Raw genomic sequence first — 20,711 nt, 5'->3', positions numbered from 1 at the left:
GCACTGAGGAGGCTAAGATCATTTTTAAACGAGGCATGTTAGAACAAAGTGAAGTAAGGCTATAAAAATTACAAGGTCAGTACTTCAACACTTTGCTTCAGAAGCATGAGTCAGTCTGTCCATCATCAGCACAGAATCCTGTCAAAATGTCCTTGAGCAAAATAATGAACCACCTACCTGCTCTCACATTGTCAGGCTCTTTGGATAAAAGTGGCAGTTAAATGCTCTACATGTAAAAATGTAAATGCAGAATCTCAGAAGCAGCTCCATCCTTACCCTTATTATACCATTCTAGAGAGCAGTGAGCTCTCAAGTAGCCCTTCTTTTCTGACAGTGTTATGTAATTCCCGGGTGTGGAAGAAGCCCACGGGGGCTAGCTGGTGAACCCCTCAACTGAGAGGCAGCTACGCTTTGTTAAACCGATGAGGCAGAAGCAAAATATGCTGGGTTTAGACAGCTGAACACTCAGAGCCTACTAAGTCCTAAAGTGACAGCCCAGCCAATCAGAGATGGCGCTGGAAGCAACTATGTAGACAATTTGCTGCATTTGAAGTCAAACTAAATGTGTGTAGAGAATAACTACAGAAGGACCAGAGGTATAGATTAAAATGTAAATGTTATTTAACCGCTATAGAAACGTTCACTTCAAGCGACAAAAGAATAAGACAAACCATCGACTTTACCATGTATGAAAGACCTAGATCTTCTCTGTGATTATTACCATACTCTTTTTATTCTTTCCCCACCACAAGAAAGACATTTACAAAATAAAACAAACTATGACTGTGAGCCAGAAATGGATAAGAATATATAAATTATATACTGAAATTTTCTAATGCTGTTTATACCCTAATAATGAGCCTTTTTATTGTAATTACTTTAAATATGCATGTATGATTGCATGTTCATATGGAAGTACATGTAATGTGTAACTATATTATGCTTGTACAGACATATTTTTTTATATTCATTTATATTGTATAATTTAAAATATACTTGTACACCACTGTAAATAAGCTTTATTCTCAGATGTTTTCCCCATGATTACGTAAAGACATCATCTTACCAGGTGTGTGAACACCTGATCATGTTTAGCAATACTGTATATTAAAATATTTTATTTCAATTATTTTGGTCTATTTGATGGTGAGCCATTGAACAAAAGCTATCAATTCAGCTGATTTTCAAGAAAGTATGCTATATCAATATCAGCTCATTCAGGCAATAAAAACAAGTGTGGTCAACATAGTACATTTATATATATATAAAAATGAATAGGGCAATATAAAACAATATATTCAATGGTAGATATGAGGATCATGTCCAGTAGGAATAGACAATATTGTCTATTCCTACTGTAAAGTTTAAAATGAGTATTATTGTAAAATTATTCGTTGCTTCTTTATTTATTTATTTTAAACATACTATTCATATAGTATTTCACCCAGCTGTACTGTGACAATAAATTCTTGTTCAAAATGTCTGAACATACTGTTGCAAGAAAAAGTCAGTGAACACTTTGGAATTATGACAGTTTCTCATAAAATCTGGTGTGATCCTCATTCAAGTCACGAGATACAATCTAATACAAAAACAAAGGGTTTTTTTGTTGTTGGTTTTTTTTTGGGGGGGGGGGGGGGGGGGGGGGGGGGGTTGAACAAAGTCATCACTCCATAAAGTAAACAAACTGCTGAATTTAGTAAGCTGTTGCTAAAAGAACAACCTCGATCAGGCATTTCGTATAGCTGCTTATGAGACTTACAAAAGGATTAGAACGAAGTTTGGACCAAAACACTGTCTGCACATAAACATTCCTAGGAATGTCTGATTAAAAAGTTTTCTTTGGGTCATGTCACAGTATATCAGTTGAGTTACCATCAGGACTATGGCTATGTCAAACCATTCTGTTGTTAAATTACGTGCTGCATTATGCAACCTCTCCAAGGCTCCAGGTCATGGACTGCTGGTCTGACATTCTCCTGTAAAAGTTCTTGATAAAATGTCTACTATATTGGTTCTTAAAGGATTGCAAGGGATCCAGACCCTGAGGAAACCCCACCCCAAGAACTTTTTGGAAAAGGCAGGTGAGTTTTGTTTTTAGCCTGGGCTATCGCTGATTTTGTGTGTTCAATAAAGGCAAAAAAAAATTACAACTGCTTTTGTATTATTAGTTTAGTCAAATTGCGTTGGTCTTTAGTTGTGACTTCAACTGATGAAGATCAGGCCACATTTTATAAGCATATAAGGCAGAAATCCTGATTGTTTGAAAGCTTTCATATTTTTTTTTTTGTCATGGCATATGTACTTGTCAGTAAGTTGTTTTCAAAGTTAGAAGCAAGGTAAGGTGACTGCGGGTATGTGAATAGTGAGAAACCCAGGAATACTACATTTAATCCATTATTTCTCTCCACAATTATAAACAAACGCTACTAAATCAATTTAGCCGGACAACAGCTGAATTACTTTATTCAGTTGTTGTCCGACACTGTAGTATACTGCTCTGGCAGCGCTCATACTGTTCTTCTTTGTACAAGGAAGCAGATACCTGTTCTGTTGATGTGTTAAGGACCTTCTACAGCCCTGTCCAGCTCTCCTAGAGTAACAGCCTGTCTTCTAGAATCTCCTGCATGCTCTTGAGACTGTGCTGGAAGACACAGCAAACCTTCTGGCAATGGCACATATTGATGTGCCATCCTGCAGGATTTGGACTACCTGTGCAACCTCTGTAGGGTCCAGGTATCGCCTCATGCTACCAGTAGTGACACTGACCCTAGGCAAATCCAAAACTAGTGAAAAAAGTCAGAAAAAAGATGAGAAGGGAAAAATGTCAGTGACCTTCACCTGTAAAACAATTCCTGTTTTGGGGGTTGTCTCATTGTTGCCCCTCTAGTGCACCTGTTGTTAATTTCATTAATACTAAAGCAGCTGAAACTGATTAACAACCCCCTCTGCTACTTAACTGAATGGATCAATAGCCTAGAAGTTTAATTGACTTAATGCTATACAACGTATATAGAACATTCAATTATTTTTCATCTCATTCAAATTCATTTTTTCTCTTCTAGAAATCATGCTAAAGTTATGGCACAAATTAAATAGTAATGCATTTATATATTAAAACAAAGCATAATCAGTTGCTTGTGTTGGGTAAATGGCTCTTTCTGCAAGTTTCACTGTAGGTTTTGAAGCCAATTACACCCCTGAATCCAACTACAGAAATACATTCCGTGTTAGCCATCACCATATACTGTCAAATACAGTTATTGATCCTATTCTCAGTTAGAAGGCCTCAACCTAACCCTCAACCAGCCACAGTTGTGGATCAATTGAAAATCTGATGCACTTAAACAGCGCTGTCTCCAATGGGGATGAGGAAACAAAGGAAAGAGCTGCCCTGTCAGAATGGTAAGTGGTGCATTCTGGACCATATTAGAGAACAGTTGCTGTATGAACCAGCAGGATGGTGTGTTAAAGAGCACGTCTGTTGCAAAGCTGCACCCTGGAACCAGGCTAGAGTCCATATGAAGTCAGAGCCTCAAGACTGGTTGAAGGAAATATCTGTTTCATTGTGAGACACTTTTTTTCCCTTTGTTATTAACTTACATAATTAAATGGAAACTATACAGCTGAATATAACACAATGAAAAAAATAAAGCCATAAAATTAGACAAAAGGAGAATGTAGAGAATCTAAAGCACAGATATAAAGGGAAGGGGAAATTACTTAAACAGGGAGAGAGAAAGGGGAGGCAGGGAGACACAAGGAGAAAGCAAGAGGAGAGTGGTATCTGAATGACTGACAGCCAGAATATTAGCTGGCCTCTATCTCTTGGATAGATGGCAGCTCTTTCAATGAAGGATCAGTATTGAAAACAGGACAGAAGATGTGCCGTGTATAAAAAGATACCATAGGAGAGAGATTTTTCCATTTGTGCAAAAAACAAAAACAAAGCGTGCACACACACACACACACACAGTGTGTAGTATACTGTACCTGTAATAACAATATTTTGTTCATCCTACCCAATTCTAGCCTTGCTTAATGTTTTCTACATTAATCCATATGAACCAAAACCACGGGCTCCAGTTTGTGCTCAATATTTTTTTCTACTCTTGGGTCTCTGATGTCAATTTCTGCAAACATTCTTAAAATGGTCATCTCAGGCACACAGTTCTGGCTGTGAGCACAGCAGGCCTGCCCACCTGCTGTTCAAACCTTCTGTTTACAAAGGGAAGGCAATCACAAGAAAGCTGGTGCCGAGAGGGTGGCCTTGAAGGGAGAGAAGCTACAGTTATTGTATCTGAATAGTGGATGAACTGAGGGTCAGCACCGAAGGCCAATATAAAATGAATAGGATTATTCTGACCTCTGAATAATGCAAAGCTTCCCTAGTAGTAATGAAATCAGCACAATCAGTCTCATTTAAGAAGAACTTGGCGATATTATGATGGCAGAGTCTGCAAGTAAGAAAAACAAATATGAACCAAACTCTGCACTGCTTCAGGTCTTGAGCAAGGTGTCTAAGCACCATGTGCTACAGTATACTGTATTTGCTTGGTTGCAGGAAGACTGTCAAGAATACCTTGATGTGTTGATTAGTGGAGTTGTGTGGCTGTGAATGGTGCTGTTATAACAAAAAAGTGTTTGCTCAGCAAATGTTTTTTTCTGTAGATGCAACTATAACAGGGTCTCCATTCATTTCCACTGAGCTACCTCCTTAAAGAAACAATAATTTAATGTCAGATTAAATAAAGGCCCAACAAAAGAAATAAAATGCCACAAGAGATTTAAAAAAAAAAAAAAAAAAAAAGCAAAAACAAACACTAAGTCTTCTTTAGAAACTCCCAAAATGCCTGTTTATTCATAGATTTTGTATCTGAAAGCTTCCAAAGAAAGAGGTTAATTCTAATGGTAAGTGAGGCAAAAACAGACTATATTATAACTTCAAAGTCTGGCCCCTAGTCATAACACAGTCAGACATCGGGATGCAATAATGACTCTGCTTCTCTGCGGACATACCTGGCTTACACAAACACCTTTTTTTTTTTCTTTTCTTTCTGTGGGATGCAGTGAGATAATCTATTGCTATGATATTCAGAGGACACAGCCCATTAATTAAAAACCAGCTCCCCTTGAGGCCTTTGTGCTTGCTTGCTGGTGAGGAAGTTTCTAGAGGCTTCCCTGGAGGGTTGACAGTGGGTGGTGGTGGAGGGGCAACAGCTGGACTGCCTGGCAGATTGCAAATTCATCTGTGTCTGTGTCGCTGCCGTGGCATTTTAATGGTCCGGCTGGTTCTGCATTTCAATAAGCCGAGTATGAAGTACAGACACCAAAATTAAAAAAAAAAAAAAAGGCTAAATTTCATTTTCCTCACAGTAAAACTGACACAACAATTGTAACAACAGCTCTGTTATATTAGTGCTTTTCATCAACGTCCTTATTAAAATTAATAAAGGAGTGCTTAAAAAAATAGCTGATCATTAAAAAAATCTATTAGAAAAATAAAAGTATTTGCTTATTAGATCTCTAAAAATTACATTGCTATCATTAGCTGGCTTTACACAACTGCAACTGCCTCACACATAATTCAGTTTGTGTTGGATAAGTCATTTTCATTAGATTTTTTTTAATCTGCTCCTGAACTGTGTATTTTTTTATTTATTTTTTTGCTTGCATCTCTAAATATGTTTTGATAGAAATATATAATAAATAAACATACATTTTAGCCAGAGGGAAATCATACTGGCAATTTATAATTGATTTTATGGAATTTTAGATGGTGAAGAAATAATACATCTAGAAATAAATACATCTAGAAAAAAATAAATAATAAATAAGGTCATTCCATGAAAAAAGAAAATCTGTGCCTCTGGTCTGTCACAATCAACTGATTTTTTTTTTTGGACAATAACTTTAATTTGCTTATGAAGCCATGCAAATTAGACCCCAATCAATACTGTCGGCTGATTAGCTATTTAACGATATATCAGTATTGGCAAATTTTCATTTGTCAGCCAATAAATACAAATTTTAAATGAAAGTTACAAAGCAAAGAATAAATGAGAGATGCACCCTTTAACCACATTATGAACGTCAACATTGAATAGTTTGTCCACCACAGGGAACCTGCAATTTCCCTGTTGGCAATACAAACAACGAGCTCATCCGAGCACAGTTGAGCAGAGCATTGTTGTGACATTAAAAAGAGTTTAGTTTTAACTTGCACTGTCAGATTCTCATAAATAACTACACATAAGAAACAGGGAAATCTGTTTCATGTGCCTGAAAGAAAAAAGAAAAAGGAAAAAAAAAAAAAGGGGGGGGGGGGGGGGGTGGCTGCTGCCAAATATCAGTATTGGTCTCAAAAATCCTGAGGGGGTCAGGTGAAAACTTTGTCCACTCAACCAGATGAAGAATGATCAGGTGAAGATGAAATGATGATTTATTTGGTTCAAACCCCTTGCTCTGATATATTTTTGGTTTCACTTCAGGAAAAAAAAGGTGACTTTTTTGAAACACACTGACTGTACTTTCTCCACAAGCTGATAAACTGTATCACTTTCTAGAAGGAGGCTAAGCCCCTCTCTCTACATCTGGTGCCTTCCACCAGCTTTTACACTATTAATGACACTTTTATGTTGTCTATTTAAATCCGTTTCTCAAACTGTGGGGAATGCCCCACTGGTGGGGCACAAACAACCTGCAAGCAAAGTAATGCGGAAAAAAAGTGAACATCGGATTAATTTTCACAGTGAAACAGGGAAATTTTGTTAGCATATGGCAGCAGGTAATTTTGCTAGTCATAGTATAGAGACCAGCAAAATATTCAGTCACCGTCTTTTATTTGCATAGAGCCAGCATGTCGCTTCGACCCTCTTGGGGCATGAAGAGATTTCATCCCCCAAAGTGGGGCATGATGGAAAAAGCTTGAGAACCACTGATTTCGATACAGTCTTGCAATTTATTTAAAACAAATTTAAAGTATCTGTAACATTTCTAGGATACAAATAAGAGCTATGCTTTAGCCAAAAATGCTGTACTGTCCCCTCTGTGCATTTGGTAGGTGATGCCCCACTAATGAGATGCCCCTCTCTCTACCTCTCCATTTCACACACAGCATCACTGAGAGAGGTCAGTGCATCCCCCAGGTATCTGACATTTTCTGTGTGTTGTCATTTCCACTGTGGGATAGCTGAATTTCTTATGTGGGGACATAAGACCCCAGAGGATGATGGAGGTGGCGCAGCGGGTCAAACGCTAGATAAAGAGACTTGTTTCACAATGAGCATAAAGTTGTCTGCATTTATAGTACACATCTTTCCACCTGCCAGTACAGTACTGAGATGGAGACATGGCACATTCTTGTGGACATCCTTAAGTTGAATATCTGACAGTTTATCCAGATATGCAGATTGACAGAGTGAACACAGCTACCCAAGTAATGGAAGATTAGCATTTCACCACAGCTAATTAGTTATATTAAAGATGGGTTAAGATGATCTGCTTCTCTCTATTAAATAACTCCCTAAACAAGACCAGGCCAGTTGTCTATATATGCCAAAGACAGAAAGAGAAAGTGTGTAGATCCGAGTAGGAATGAGATATGCCAAGGACCTGAGGGGGTAGTTTGACTGGCTTATGGTATTTCATTCAGTTAAAATATCTTGAGAGAATTAAAGAAGCTGGCAGTCAGTCCTGGCAGAGTTTCAGCACCTGAGGTCTGCAGGGAGGCTAGCAATAAAACACAGGTTTGTCCTCCACTGTCTATCAAGGTGTATGCCTTTGTCCTATGTGTCCGAATAGCTATAACAGGAACATCAGTGGAAATTATGCAGTGAATCAAAATAGAATGTATGAAAAGAAATCTTTAAAACTCTTGAGCTATTTCTTTAGTTATGCATTAATAAGATAAGCGGATTGAAGCATTTCCAATGCCGATACTTAATGAGCTCCATTCTGTCACAATAGAATCCATTTCAAACAGGAAGAGAATATCTGCGGTTCAAGTGGCAGCTGTGGCAAGCTCAGCTGTCTGACAATGTTGACAAATGAAGAGAGAAGACTATGATGTCTGTGGCAGGCTAAAAAAGATCATCAATACTTATAAAGATGAAATAACTGCATAACGATATAAGGCAACTGTACCAAAATTATAAATATCTTACAATAATAACCCATGTTTAAATTCAACATTAAAATATTATAACTATTAATAACAATAATTTAATAACTACACTTGAACTATTTTGGTGGGGTGGCTGTAGCTCAGTAGGTAGAGCAGGTCACCTACTGATCGGAAGGTCAGTGGCTACTCCACGCTACATGCCAGTGTATCCTTGGGTAAGATACTTAACCCCAAGTTGCAACCGTCGGAGTGTGAATGTGTGTGAATGTTAGATAATTAAAGCACTTAGCTTAGTTAATCATGGAAGTGCTTGTATGAATGGGTGTGCATGGGTAAATGTAAAACATGTTGTGTAAGCGCTTTGAGTGCTCAGACTGAGTAGAAAAGCGCTATATAAGAGCTAGTCCATTTACCATAATGTTATCATTTGTGTTTGTCATTAGTTCTTGCAAGTGACAATTTAATTGTCCGTAAACATCAACTCTTATTTTGCTGTTTGCAATTATTGCATTTTATTGTAATAATTAGAATTCAAATTTTTTATTTCATTTTAATTTTAATTAAAGAATGGTTGTTAAAAGTGTTACCAGTTTAGCTTTTGTTGTGATTTAGCTTCAAATCTACAACCTTGTTTCCCAAATAATTGAAACCCTATATTTAATTGTAAACAGAAAAGTTACATATATATATATATATATATTTTTTTTTTTTTTATCCTAAAAGGGAGATGCTGACTGTTACTTTCATTCAGTGAAACCAATGCAGGCATTTGGAAGACTTGAAGCACTCAGAAGAGATGGAAGAGAAAGCTCTTAGTAGAGTGGTGACTGATGGACAAAGTGTACCTATGGCACTCATCAGGTCCAAAGGTAAAATAGAATTCTGAACTTAAAAGCAGCTGGCGAAGACTGCTGGTGATTCTACATTTTAGACATTTCCAATGTTCCCATCCAGGGCATTGAGTGGGTAGCTAAGTGTTCTGTTTATTGCTCTGGAGCCCTTGAAGAAGATTCAGGTCCACTGTGGGGATTGAACCACTGACCATTTTGTCACCATGACAATTACATAAATACTGACATGGTTAAAAGAAACTTTGATTAAATGTCAAGTCCTCAAAAATATATTCACCTGAGAGGCACTTGCATACTGTAATGAAACTGCAGGTACTTTCTAATAGATCACCATGCTGCTCCATAATGTATAACTACAGTCACACAAGGACAGGACTCTATGCAAAAAAACTAAATACACTCTTACTGCTTCCATAGGAATTAAAAGGGTAAGTAGCAGCCGGATACTGCTAATCAAATGCGCTTGATTAATGTATCATTAGCAAGTGTGAGCACCTCTATAAAAGTAGAAGTTTTAGCAGTTTGCTGGTCTGAAGCATTCAGGTGCACGTTAACACAAAACCACAATCTTGCCAATGGACATCCCAGCAAATTCCCCCCAAAATCTGACCATGAAATGCTCAGAAAAACTGCAAAAACAAAGAGCTACATCTCAGACTCCGCATGTTAAATGTTACAATTAGAAAAAGACTAAACAAGTCAACACAGCTTAGGTTTGCAAAGTTGTCTAATGATGAGATAGATTCAACTCATTTGAGACAAAGTAAGGAAAATTTGATGATCTTTATGAATTATATTAAAATTTTCTTCTTTTTTTTTGTTTTAGGCAAAGATATACCAACATAACCATTTTTAAGAAGGTATGCTGAGAACACCAGAAGAATGTGGTTAGAAAGATGAAGGCTGTAAGGATGGCAATATCAACCAGTCATCTCAGTTTTTGAAATAGTTCTACTATAGATTGACTGCCATGAAACTTTGTAGGGATGTCCTTCAGCTGATGAACTTCAATAATCCACTGACATATCTGTAAGAGCCACCCTGGAGATGATTTTTATTATTTAGTAAAATGTCTATTGAATGGCTTGATGTTTGGTTTAAAAATTCACTGTCCTCCCCAAAATAAAACCTAATAAGGTGTGATGATGAGGGTTTGGCTTCACAATGGCTAAATTCAAGTTTAAGAACTGCATTACACACTATACAGGCACACAGTTGGCTATGACTAGATTAATATCTGTCATCTATCAGCTCCCACAATCCGCAGCTCATGTTTTCAAAGAGAAATGGAGGCAATGCAAGATGTATGAGAGAGTGTTGGTGTGTGGGTGTATGAATGTGTCCTCCTTGTGCCATCAAAGGCTTTTGGTGGCTGCCACAAGGCTCCGCCATTAGCACGCAGAGACTGGTTTCCCCTCCAATTATGACTTCTCCACCTCAAAAGAGGGTCAGGTGGTCCTTTCTCAATCAGGACGGAAGAAGGAGAGTGGCAGGATGGAAAGGGAATGAGGACATGAGGCAAGTGCTACCATTTGTGGAAATAAAAGGGAATTCCTGATATAGTGTTGGCCATGAATATTAAGCAGGCTTGGACTGGGAAACTGCTCCTGGTTTCACTGAATAGTTGGTTTGAATGCTACAGTTTCATTTGAAAGAATAAATATATTTTTTAATTCAGTAAGTACATTAAAAAGAAAAAACAAAAACAATATCTGTGAAGCTTTCTGTTATAGTACATACCTTTTTTTAATGCGTTTAATTTATAGAAATGTATAAAGCTGGAAAGATATATAAAAACAAACTGTCTTATATGAAGTACAGAAACACATTTGATTCATATTTTTTACTGCAAGTTATTTATGAGTGTAAATTTAAAAAAAAAACAACCTTAAAAAAAACTACCTTTTTCAGCTGAAAAAGATGCATTTCCCCTTCTTCCCTTCATCCTCACTCTGTGACTCCTTCTTTCCTCTACCATTCGCCTTCCTTATCCTCGGTTTTGCACTTCTTATTTTAACAGGATCTAACCACTTTGCCTGTCATCTTTTCTGACTCAGTTGCTTTTGCGAGACTATTTTCAATTTTTTTCCAAATAGTTCACTCCATCTCCTCTTGCTTCTCTCTCCACTAGGTGATGACAGTGGGTTTATGGCTGTTCATACTGCCTGTAGTCTACAGGCAGTATGAATTTGAAAGGCCAATTTAAGATCAAGAACAAAGGATTAGGCTTTATAATGAAAAATGTTCACCCCAATAGAGGACATGAAGGTCTTTTAAGTCCTAATACCAGTAAAAGAATACTCTGCAGCAGAGATGTTACCTTACGAATACTATCCAATTAGCTCTCTGGTGGGTGAAAGGAGAATAAAAAGACCAAACTCTGACAAAATTAGTCTTTATGTTGTCTGTTTCTACACTGCAAAGCAATCAATGTTGTCATTTGTTGTGTTTGTTGTGTAGGATGAGGATACAAATCTGGAATGGATACACTACATGTACTGTACTCATAGCTATGTCTATACTGACTGTCTGTGTCAAAAGAATCAGCATGCATCACAACTAAGAGGGAGTTACCCTCAGAGGCACAAGTTTAAATAGATATATGATCATTATAGAAATGATAAGAGTGTAGGCTGTAGTTGCAGTTGCACTAGGTTGCAATTTTTATTCCATTCTTTCTCTGCAAGGAGTCAGAAGACAACATACAGAGATATTTGCCCTTCTCTGTTCCCGGATTTATATTATTTATGAATGTGCACATGGCTACCTTTCTATTACACATTCAAAACATTTCAAAAATGACTTGTATATCAAACCCTCTTGCTGTACCCAATGTTTGCTGAGGTGGGTGTTAGCTTATCAAATACATCCCATCAATGTCAGTGATTCAGCTACAAAGTAAAAAGCCCATGTTTCCATTTTCTTCAACATTCCCTCAAAATAGGTGCCAAGCAGAGAAAAATATCAAGGCATCTCTAGAGAGTTCAGATGGGTGTGAAAGAAAGCTGGCTAACTGGTGATTGATGGTACAGAAGCACACACACTTTACAAAAGCAACTACACGGATATAAATGTCTACTATTTTCACCTTTATTAGGTTGGCAGCAACAGCAAAAACCATAGCCTTTGACAAAATTTCAAATTAAAAAAATAGATACTGTGTAATTTAACACACTCGCCTCCTACTCAAAACATCAGCAGCCTAGTTGATTTAACAAAAATGGGTCCACAATACCTGCCAGAATTTTTTTGTTTGCTTTTTTTTTTTTTTTTTTTGGCTGTACAGCAGAGACACACACTATACATACAGCATACCCATATGCAGTATATTGTATAAAGGTTTAAAACATAACATAATAAATAAATATATAATATCCTGTAATTAAACACTTTTTACTAAAAGCTTCTATCAAAGCACTTAAAAGTAAGGTGACCTCTTTGACCAACATAACAGTTTAGATTTTTTTTTTAATATCACTTCAGTTTGGTCAATGTAATACAGACACACAAACAATTTATTTTTAAATATTCATTAAGTGGCACTTTGATTTGAAACCATGTGCCAGGACCACGTTTCACATGACCTGCTACATAAAAGCCTACTAAAGGAATGAATATTTGTGCATCTTCAGACCAATTACTGTAATCTCCACTTTAATTAAATATTCCAGCTTTTGCATTATATGTGTTACAGCTGAGCTATTTTATTTTACGTTATTACAGAGTTTTGCTTTCTCTTGCCTTATATGTTATTGTCACCACATTGTGAAGATTATACAGCACTAATTCAGATCCTAATAATTTCATCTACTACCCCACTACTATGCTCCCAAAAGGAGTACAAAAACACAAGCTATCAAAATAAAAATATATATATATTGTAAGTCTAGTATTTGACACAGTTCTCTACTGTTATACCTCATATATGCCAGATCATATGGCTATTGAAGTGAGTTCACTTGGACATATCTATAGACGTATATATCAAATAGTAGAACATGTAACTTTGAAGTCAAGAATCACATTGACTGTGATAAATTTATGAATTGACCCATTCTCAGTTCAAGTGGAAACCCCCCTGAACTTAACACAAAGTAATGAAAAGCGAAGTCCAGTGGCAATGTATCCTTGGATGTGTAAAATTTCACAAGGTATGTTTAGGTAGCTGGAGAAATGTTTTTAAAAAGTGCAGCATGTCCATGTAATGGCAATCACATCTCAAGATATTTTTTACACTTTTCCTACAAAACACACCTTTAGGCACGTAAACAAAACAATCTATAATGCATTAAAGTTGCATAAAGCAACTATTTGTAATCCAACACTGAATCAACAAACTTGAGTATGTTTAAGAATGCTGATGGTTCCACTTCAGACCAACACACATTACCACAGCTTTCCACTTTGGCCTCAGACTCCTTTTTTTGTTTCTCTCAAATCACTAATTTGAATAAACAAAACAGAACACTGCCAGCACTTATAGTAAACACCACTGACAGTCACTCCCAGAACACAAAGAACAGAACAGAACAATTTCAAATTGACTATACGCTACCTGCTTCACACAAAACTCTGAAGTAAAAGTGGCTGGCGAAAAAAAGTAGAGCCTGTAGATAAACCAAAAGAGGCTGACGCTGGTTTACCAAATCTTGGCTTATATTCTTGAGGTGGCCAGTAAAACTAATCTGGAACGCTCACGTACTGCATGTCAAACATTTCAAAAAATTTAACAAGTATAAGACCCATTTTTACTGCCCCTAGTTAAAAACACCACTTAAAGCAGCAAATGAGGAATGATCTACACAAAGAAGTGTTAGCCCCTTAACTGGCAAGGGCCCGGTGACGGGCCGTTTGTAGTCCCTTTTATATGGCAGGCTAGACCCTCCCATTTTATTGACACGTCATTCGGCCAATCATGTAACTGGCTGCACCAAATCACCTGACAAAGCTACGTGACGCCCTCTGAGTATTATTGGCTCTGGGAAACCCATTTCTTAACATTATTGGCCGAATGAGGTGTCAGTCAAAATGGGCGGGTCTAGCCTGCCATATAAATGCACTTCATTCGGCCCGCGGACCAGACGCAGCCGATTAATAGGCTATGAAATGGGTTGTTCAGAGCCAATAATAACCAGAAGGCGTTATGTAGTTTTTGTCAGGTGATTTTTTTGCTGCCAGTTAAGGGGTTAAGCAGCATAGAATGGAGAGTTACAATATCTAGGAGCTGAGTCTGCTGTGTCTCTTGGTTTCTTGCATGGTCATTATACACTACAAGCAGGGCCTAAACCACAAATGACCAACACTACTACAGCAGCCAAAAGGGAAATAACTGCAAGTAATTTGGCTACAGACTGTTCCTGTATTAATGTGAAATGACTTATCCTTTGACACTGGTCAAAAGATCACAGAATGATCAAAGAAAAATGCATTTTATATCAACTGGAATGACTATACTACTATACTGTGCTGTAATAAAGCATGAGAATTCACAACCAAAGGAAGTCTGTAGGCTGCTCTAACACCACACACCATTTGAACTTGTACAGCAACTGCACAAGATTAGGAAACACTAAACAAGATGCGAGGGTAGAGTACAACACAATAGCTTTGACCCTTTAGAGTTAATAACCATCTCCAAAAAAAACCCAGCAAAATACCATCCCCAACACAATTGATTAAAGACTCCAAATGATGCACAAATGTTATGAGAACAGAGGACATTTCATCTGCCAATTTATCATTTTCCCCTAAGTCCTTGGGTCTGTAGTTTAAGGGCTATTGATTTTCATGTTTATTACAGAATTGACATACCTAAAAGATAATGGAAAAATAAAGAGCATTGTTGGACCAGTAGTTCAACAAGCAAAGACCAGGTAAGCAACCGATAGCCTTAAACATTTACACAACTAAACATGTAATTTTATATCAGATCATTTTTGACTACACACCAACCTCCAGACAGATCAGATTGCATTAATCCTAGCCCCTGTCATCTGCTGCTGGAAAAATAATATCCACAATTATCTTTAACACAGATACCTGCACCACCCAAAGCACACAAAGCTTGTGACATCTTAAGCCCTGCACTATCCCTACTTCCATACCAAGGTGAATTTGTTAGTGGGTTAAAAGCCATACTCAAGAGTAAAATAACTACATCCTCAAAGCAGCTTTTTTAGAAAATTTTTGTTTTGGAATTAAAATATTACAAATTACACCAGGTAACAAATTTCCACTTTTGTCTTGTCTTTGGGTTTAAACTATGTTTTTCTAGTTCTGTACATGTAAACAAACTTTAAAAACAAAAGAAAACATTTTTGATCCCAAAACTTTGCTTTTGTGGTTCAGACAATGATTTGACAAATTTGTCATTTCCCATATACTGCCAGTTACTAGTGGTTTTCATTTAGGTTTTAAGCTTTTTTTTTTTTTATCTTCAAATATTGAAATAGTGTTTCAAAAATGGTAAAAATGTTCAATTAAAAGAAAAAAAAAAATAGCAATGAACCCTAACCCTTCACGCAAGTTAAAAAAAACAAACAAAAAAAAAAAACCTGCTCATTTTAATTTTAAAGATTTATTTCAGAAGTTTCAAAAATAAATATTTGTGTCTTTCAAGTTTATGTTTGCTGTTTTGTGTCCAAAAATAGTTAAAAAAAAAAAATTGTGAAATGTAGCTATTTTGGGGCCAAAAAATAAAAAAAAAATCAATCTAAAATCCACAAAAGCAATGTCTGACAGGAATAATGGACATTTTCTATTGATTTACAATAAAAAATGTTAGAAAATAACACTTGCTTGTCAAAGACAAACATCTTGTTAAATTGTGTTATCCATTACCGAAAATAATGTGGAAATTAATATTTGGATACTTGCATTTATACTACATATTCATCTGTGTATTCACAATCCAGTTATCATTTATGTAAAGAAAGGATATGATTTATTGACTGGTTAAAAATCATAAACTCATGCATCAAACTGACTGAATACTCATAACAGCCACATCAGGAATGCTAAACCAATGGGGTATAAACACAAATGGGGACCTCGAGAAAACAATACACTGCGCTATCTACTGACAGCACTAATTTACTGCTTTCAGTGTAGTAGCCTTAGTATCAGACCATGATAAGCCTAACCTATCTTTTGTCTCAATTTTGAAAATAAGGTGCTTTTTAGCGGGGGTGCACCGATCAATTGGTGACCAGCGATATTCAGTTGATATTTACATTGGTAAACAATCTTGTACAGGTCACATTGCAATACCTGATTTGATGGACATTTGATGACTATTGATAAATATCCCTGTTAAGTAATTCTGTTTACCTTAACACGGATGTCATTTCATTTAAAGGTTTTAATGCTTCTTACAAGTTGCACAGTCCTTGGTATAATGCTGTAATGTAGGGGTATGTTTTGCATAACTGTCACAACAGCATTACATTAGGTTCACTTTCTAAGATTGCCAGCACTTATTCATTTTGTAAAATGTTTAGCAAAGGTCTGAGCAAACACCTTTATTTAAATTTCAAGCAGCTGTGAGCTCAGCGGTTGGCCAATCACCCTTTGAATAGAAACAAAAAAATGGCAGAACACCTGACATCATGACTATAAATCTATCTCACTATGCTCACTTTCCTCTTAAAACAGTCAAAGCCTTATACCGTCTTATTTATCAGCAGCATAATGCTGTTGTCATTGTCGTAACATTTATATGGATAAGTCTAATATCCATTTATAACCTTTAAACAGGTTTGTGAACACAACTGTAGATCACGCTGTATTGACCAATGACAGTCACAGAAAGCATGAAGACATACATTATAAGGTTGATCTAAATCACAGCCACTAACAAAGCTTAACAGACATGAAACAGCATGGTCACATTTGATTTCTGAGGAAATATTTGTGAATCTTTTGGAATTTACAGTTTTGTCTTCCCACTAAGTCTGACTTCACTGATGACATACAGTGAGATGTAAAGGCTAAGAAAGCCTTCATGGTATTGCAGAATAAAAGCCATCATAGGGTACCCATATCTCTTGTAATCTCAGTTTAGATACTGCATTCATTTCCTTGAAAGGCTTTTAATGCAATCACCAGTGACCAAGGTAATGTCACAGTTGTCAGCTGACAAGTTGATAGAACAGTTATCTGTTAAGTGCAGCCAATTTAACTACAAGGTAACTAGTTGCTAAGCTTGTTGGGATTCTTGTTTCCTCATCCTGTAAGAGCCATCTGTTCAGATGGAACATGAGTTTGCCCTCTTTCTTGGTTTAGGCTCCCCAAAGTCCCGGTCATCTGCAGCACAATGGCTGAAGGAGCAAATAGTCTGCGAGAGCCTACGCATGCCCAGCCGGAACACACTATTAGACAGGCTGTAGATGACACAGTTGCAAAAGCTGTTACTAATGGCCAGCCAAGTTGTTATGAAGGAAAGGGCAGGACTATCCAGCACATGGGAGCTTTCTAGCAGAAAGTAGATTATATAGGGCAGCCAAAGCATATAGAAAACACTGGTGATGCGGAAGAGTACCATCGCATAGCGCCGATCTGGTCCATGCCCTCCATGATGCCCACCACCATTCCCTTCACCAGCCTCCATCTCCTGGCTGGGAAAACGTGCACGTCGTTCACTGATCTCCCTGTTGTGTTGCTGGCAAATGCGAAAGATGTGGTAATAGGTAAAGCAGACCACAAGGGCAGCAGGTGCATAGAGTAAGCACACCACAAAGCCTGTGAAGAGGGCAGAGGTCGGCCAAGAGTGTGCGCACCACTCAAAAATATCCCCATGATATCCTGGCTTACCCCAACCAAAGAAGGAGGGCAAGAAAATTAGACTTGAGTAGACCCAGATGAGAGTGATGCAGCCTCGTAGACGGCATGGAGTTACCAACTGGTTGTAAGACAGTGGTTTAGTTATAGCCAGGTAGCGGTCCACACTGATACAGGCCAAGCAGGCCATTGACACGCTCTTTAGAACAGAGATGACATAGCTGAAAACTTGACATGTGACTGGCTCCTGCACACTGGTTGGGTAGTGGAGTAAAGACAGGGTGGGCACCAAGCAACTAAGACCCACCAGCAGATCAGCATAGGCCATAGTCTGGATGAAATAGCTGGTGGTGTAGTGGTGCAGCAGAGGGGCACAATGGAACACAAAGATCACTGTCAAGTTCCCTGCAATAATTAGCACTGTCAAAAGTACAATCACAGCAGTCTCCAGAATACAAGCATCTAGGCCTCCATTCAGCCCCAAGCCCAAGGGACAGGAGTGGTTCGAAGTCCTGCCAGGAAAGAAGTCTCCATGGCTGATGTTGGCAGTGAGCGAAGGGTCTGTTGTCAGTTCAGACTGGTTCATTGTTCTGGGTGCTATCCAGGTGGGTCAGGATTGCAGTCTGTCACCCATATAAGCAGCTGGCCTGAAATTGGAGATCTGTCAGTCTCCCTTCCGTGTTGCACCAGACGTCTGCAGCCAACCTCAGTTCACAAAGCTCAATATCCTCCCTAGCATGCTCATGCTCTCATTCACCTTACTCTCATATTGCTGGGTCTCAATCAAATGAACACAAACTGGAAGAAAATCAATACAGCCACCAGGAGGGTAGGACAACCCGTTCAGCTCTCCTTTCCAATAATGCATGGTTAGTGAAAGTAGGGGGTGGGTAACAGTCAGGAGTAGTAAGAAAAAAGGTGCATTCCTTCGGTGAACCTAAAGCTTTGGCCAGCATGTATCCCAAAGGTGAGCTTCCTTGCTGCTTTGCCTTCCGGGCTGTGGCCTCATCGTCTGATTTAAATGAGAGTTGCCACCAGGAGGCTGAGGGCATGAGATGTCCTCACAAGGGCAGAGAGCAAAGATGATGTGAGGGAGAAAATCACACAAGGTTAAAGCATGACGCAAAGTACAATGCTCCCCTCACTTTACTCATCCTCAGAAGAGATCAAACAAATGTGGAGCATATGGTTTCCATTTAACTCCTTAAGAATAGGTGAGATTTTCTGGGTGCAGTTATAGCTCAAAAATACATTTTAGATGACCACGATGTTTAAAAAAAAAAAATAAATAAATAAAAAATTTTAAAAAACAACAACAAAAAGGCTTCTTATACAGAGTCTGTCTGGATGTATAATTAAAAATGTTTCCGTGAATCAACCCTTTAGTACAATCCAAACTTGCACTTGGGTGCCAGAGTGTTTACTATATAACAGCAGGCTTCCCTTATTTTGGTGGTCCTCTGGTCAGTGTCTGGAGCCCATGTATGCCCAGCTATTGTCTGAATCAAAACACAGACACAGGCTAGAACAACATGGGGATCTCCGCAGGAGATAATGTCACAGCTCTCTCAGCACACATGGTGGTGAGGGAAAATGTGTTTACAAGGCATCCCTAGGCAGCATGAGGTAAAGACCAAGCGCATCTAGATAAGTCTAGATGAGTTCTGCCAACAAAGTGATATAAAGTTTAAATCCAAATGTGCAAACTTGCCTCTCAGCGTTCTGGACTGCAAGTTGCAAAAGACAAGCCAAAATAAAAGTCCAACAGCTGATGAAAGTGTTTAATGTCAGACTCCCATGCAGGCAGGTGTAAGGACTTTCCAGGAGAAATGAGAGGCCATCTGAATAACTCAGTGCTCCACTCACTGGGTCTCCACAGCAATCCTGTCGCAGACACTTGCAGAGAGGGGTTTGGGGATGAATCGAAAATCCATTTATTTAGCCTACAAAACTTGCTACTTCCATTTTCATTGTGGTATTCTTGAAACACTACTAGTGCTTAGAAGGGCTCAGGACCTTCTCATCAAGTGCTTAATGCAACCACAGATTTTCTAACTTGCCTTAGTCCTTTCAAGTATGCGTTCTGCTTAGTTGTGGAGGGGGTCCTATTGCAGCATCTTTAACTCTTCTCTCAGTGCGTCTGTCGACTGAACAAAGCACTGGCAGTACAACAAAAGGGAATCCACTCTAGCAGCATAAAGAGAAGACAAAGTCCCAGTCGGAGTCCCTGTCTTTTGCAAATGGCCCCTTTTACTTCCGATAAACAGGAAAACCCACGTTTTTAATTAATAAATCCTCAGATCCAGGCACACAGAAAGATATGAATGCAATGCATCTGTCCAAAGCAGCAAGTAAAAATGAAAGGGAAAAAAAAGGATGACTGCGCTGATGGAAATGAGTTAAATCTGCAGCGAGGGAAGCGAGGGGACGGAGAGTCCCTCAGCCCTGGTGCAGTGAGGAGAGATGCTGTGACTGGCTTACACTTCTCTCCCTCCCTCACCACACAATCTCTCTAGCTTGCACACTCAAGTCTCTCTCTCTTTCCACACACACACACAAACAGAAACCCTCCCTCCTTCTCGCTGCTGAGTCCTGCCTCCTCCCCTCCCAGCTGCACCTGAGGCTCCCTGCCACATTATCCTGCCTCAGACTGGCTTTCTCCCAGAGGTAAATTTGGATACATTTCCTATTTACATATCACTTATCTCTCAAAGTCTATTTTTGTTAACTAAAAGGCCCCTCTCACTTTTACCCCTTTCCTTTTTAGTGACATATCCCTTCATTACATATATACTTTGTCCAACATAAAAAAGGGAAAAAACAATTTGTTTTTATACATAAAAATCCCCCAACTGCATTTAAAATACAAACAGACAATATAAACATCGATGAGTCACTGTATGTAAAGCGTTCAGTCTCAGCTTGCCACTAAAATTAACTAATTAACAAATAAACAG

The 20,711-nt window shown here is 38.2% G+C and overlaps 2 protein-coding genes across 3 annotated transcripts in view; both read right to left on the bottom strand.

Annotated features, from left to right (window-relative positions):
• Positions 1-20,711, bottom strand: part of rabgap1l (RAB GTPase activating protein 1-like) — a 117,085-nt gene that overhangs the window by 55,622 nt on the left and 40,752 nt on the right. The window lies entirely within an intron of this gene.
• Positions 17,150-18,847, bottom strand: gpr52 (G protein-coupled receptor 52). The gene has a single exon (XM_030728084.1). The coding sequence runs from the start codon at positions 18,338-18,340 to the stop codon at positions 17,222-17,224; it is 1,119 nt and encodes a 372-aa protein (XP_030583944.1). The 5' UTR covers positions 18,341-18,847; the 3' UTR covers positions 17,150-17,221.

Source organism: Archocentrus centrarchus, chromosome 4 (assembly GCF_007364275.1).
Source record: "Archocentrus centrarchus isolate MPI-CPG fArcCen1 chromosome 4, fArcCen1, whole genome shotgun sequence".
Classification (NCBI taxonomy): Eukaryota; Metazoa; Chordata; class Actinopteri; order Cichliformes; family Cichlidae; genus Archocentrus; species Archocentrus centrarchus.
Note: the sequence above shows the minus strand (reverse complement) of the source record. Positions and strands in the feature narration are given on the sequence as shown.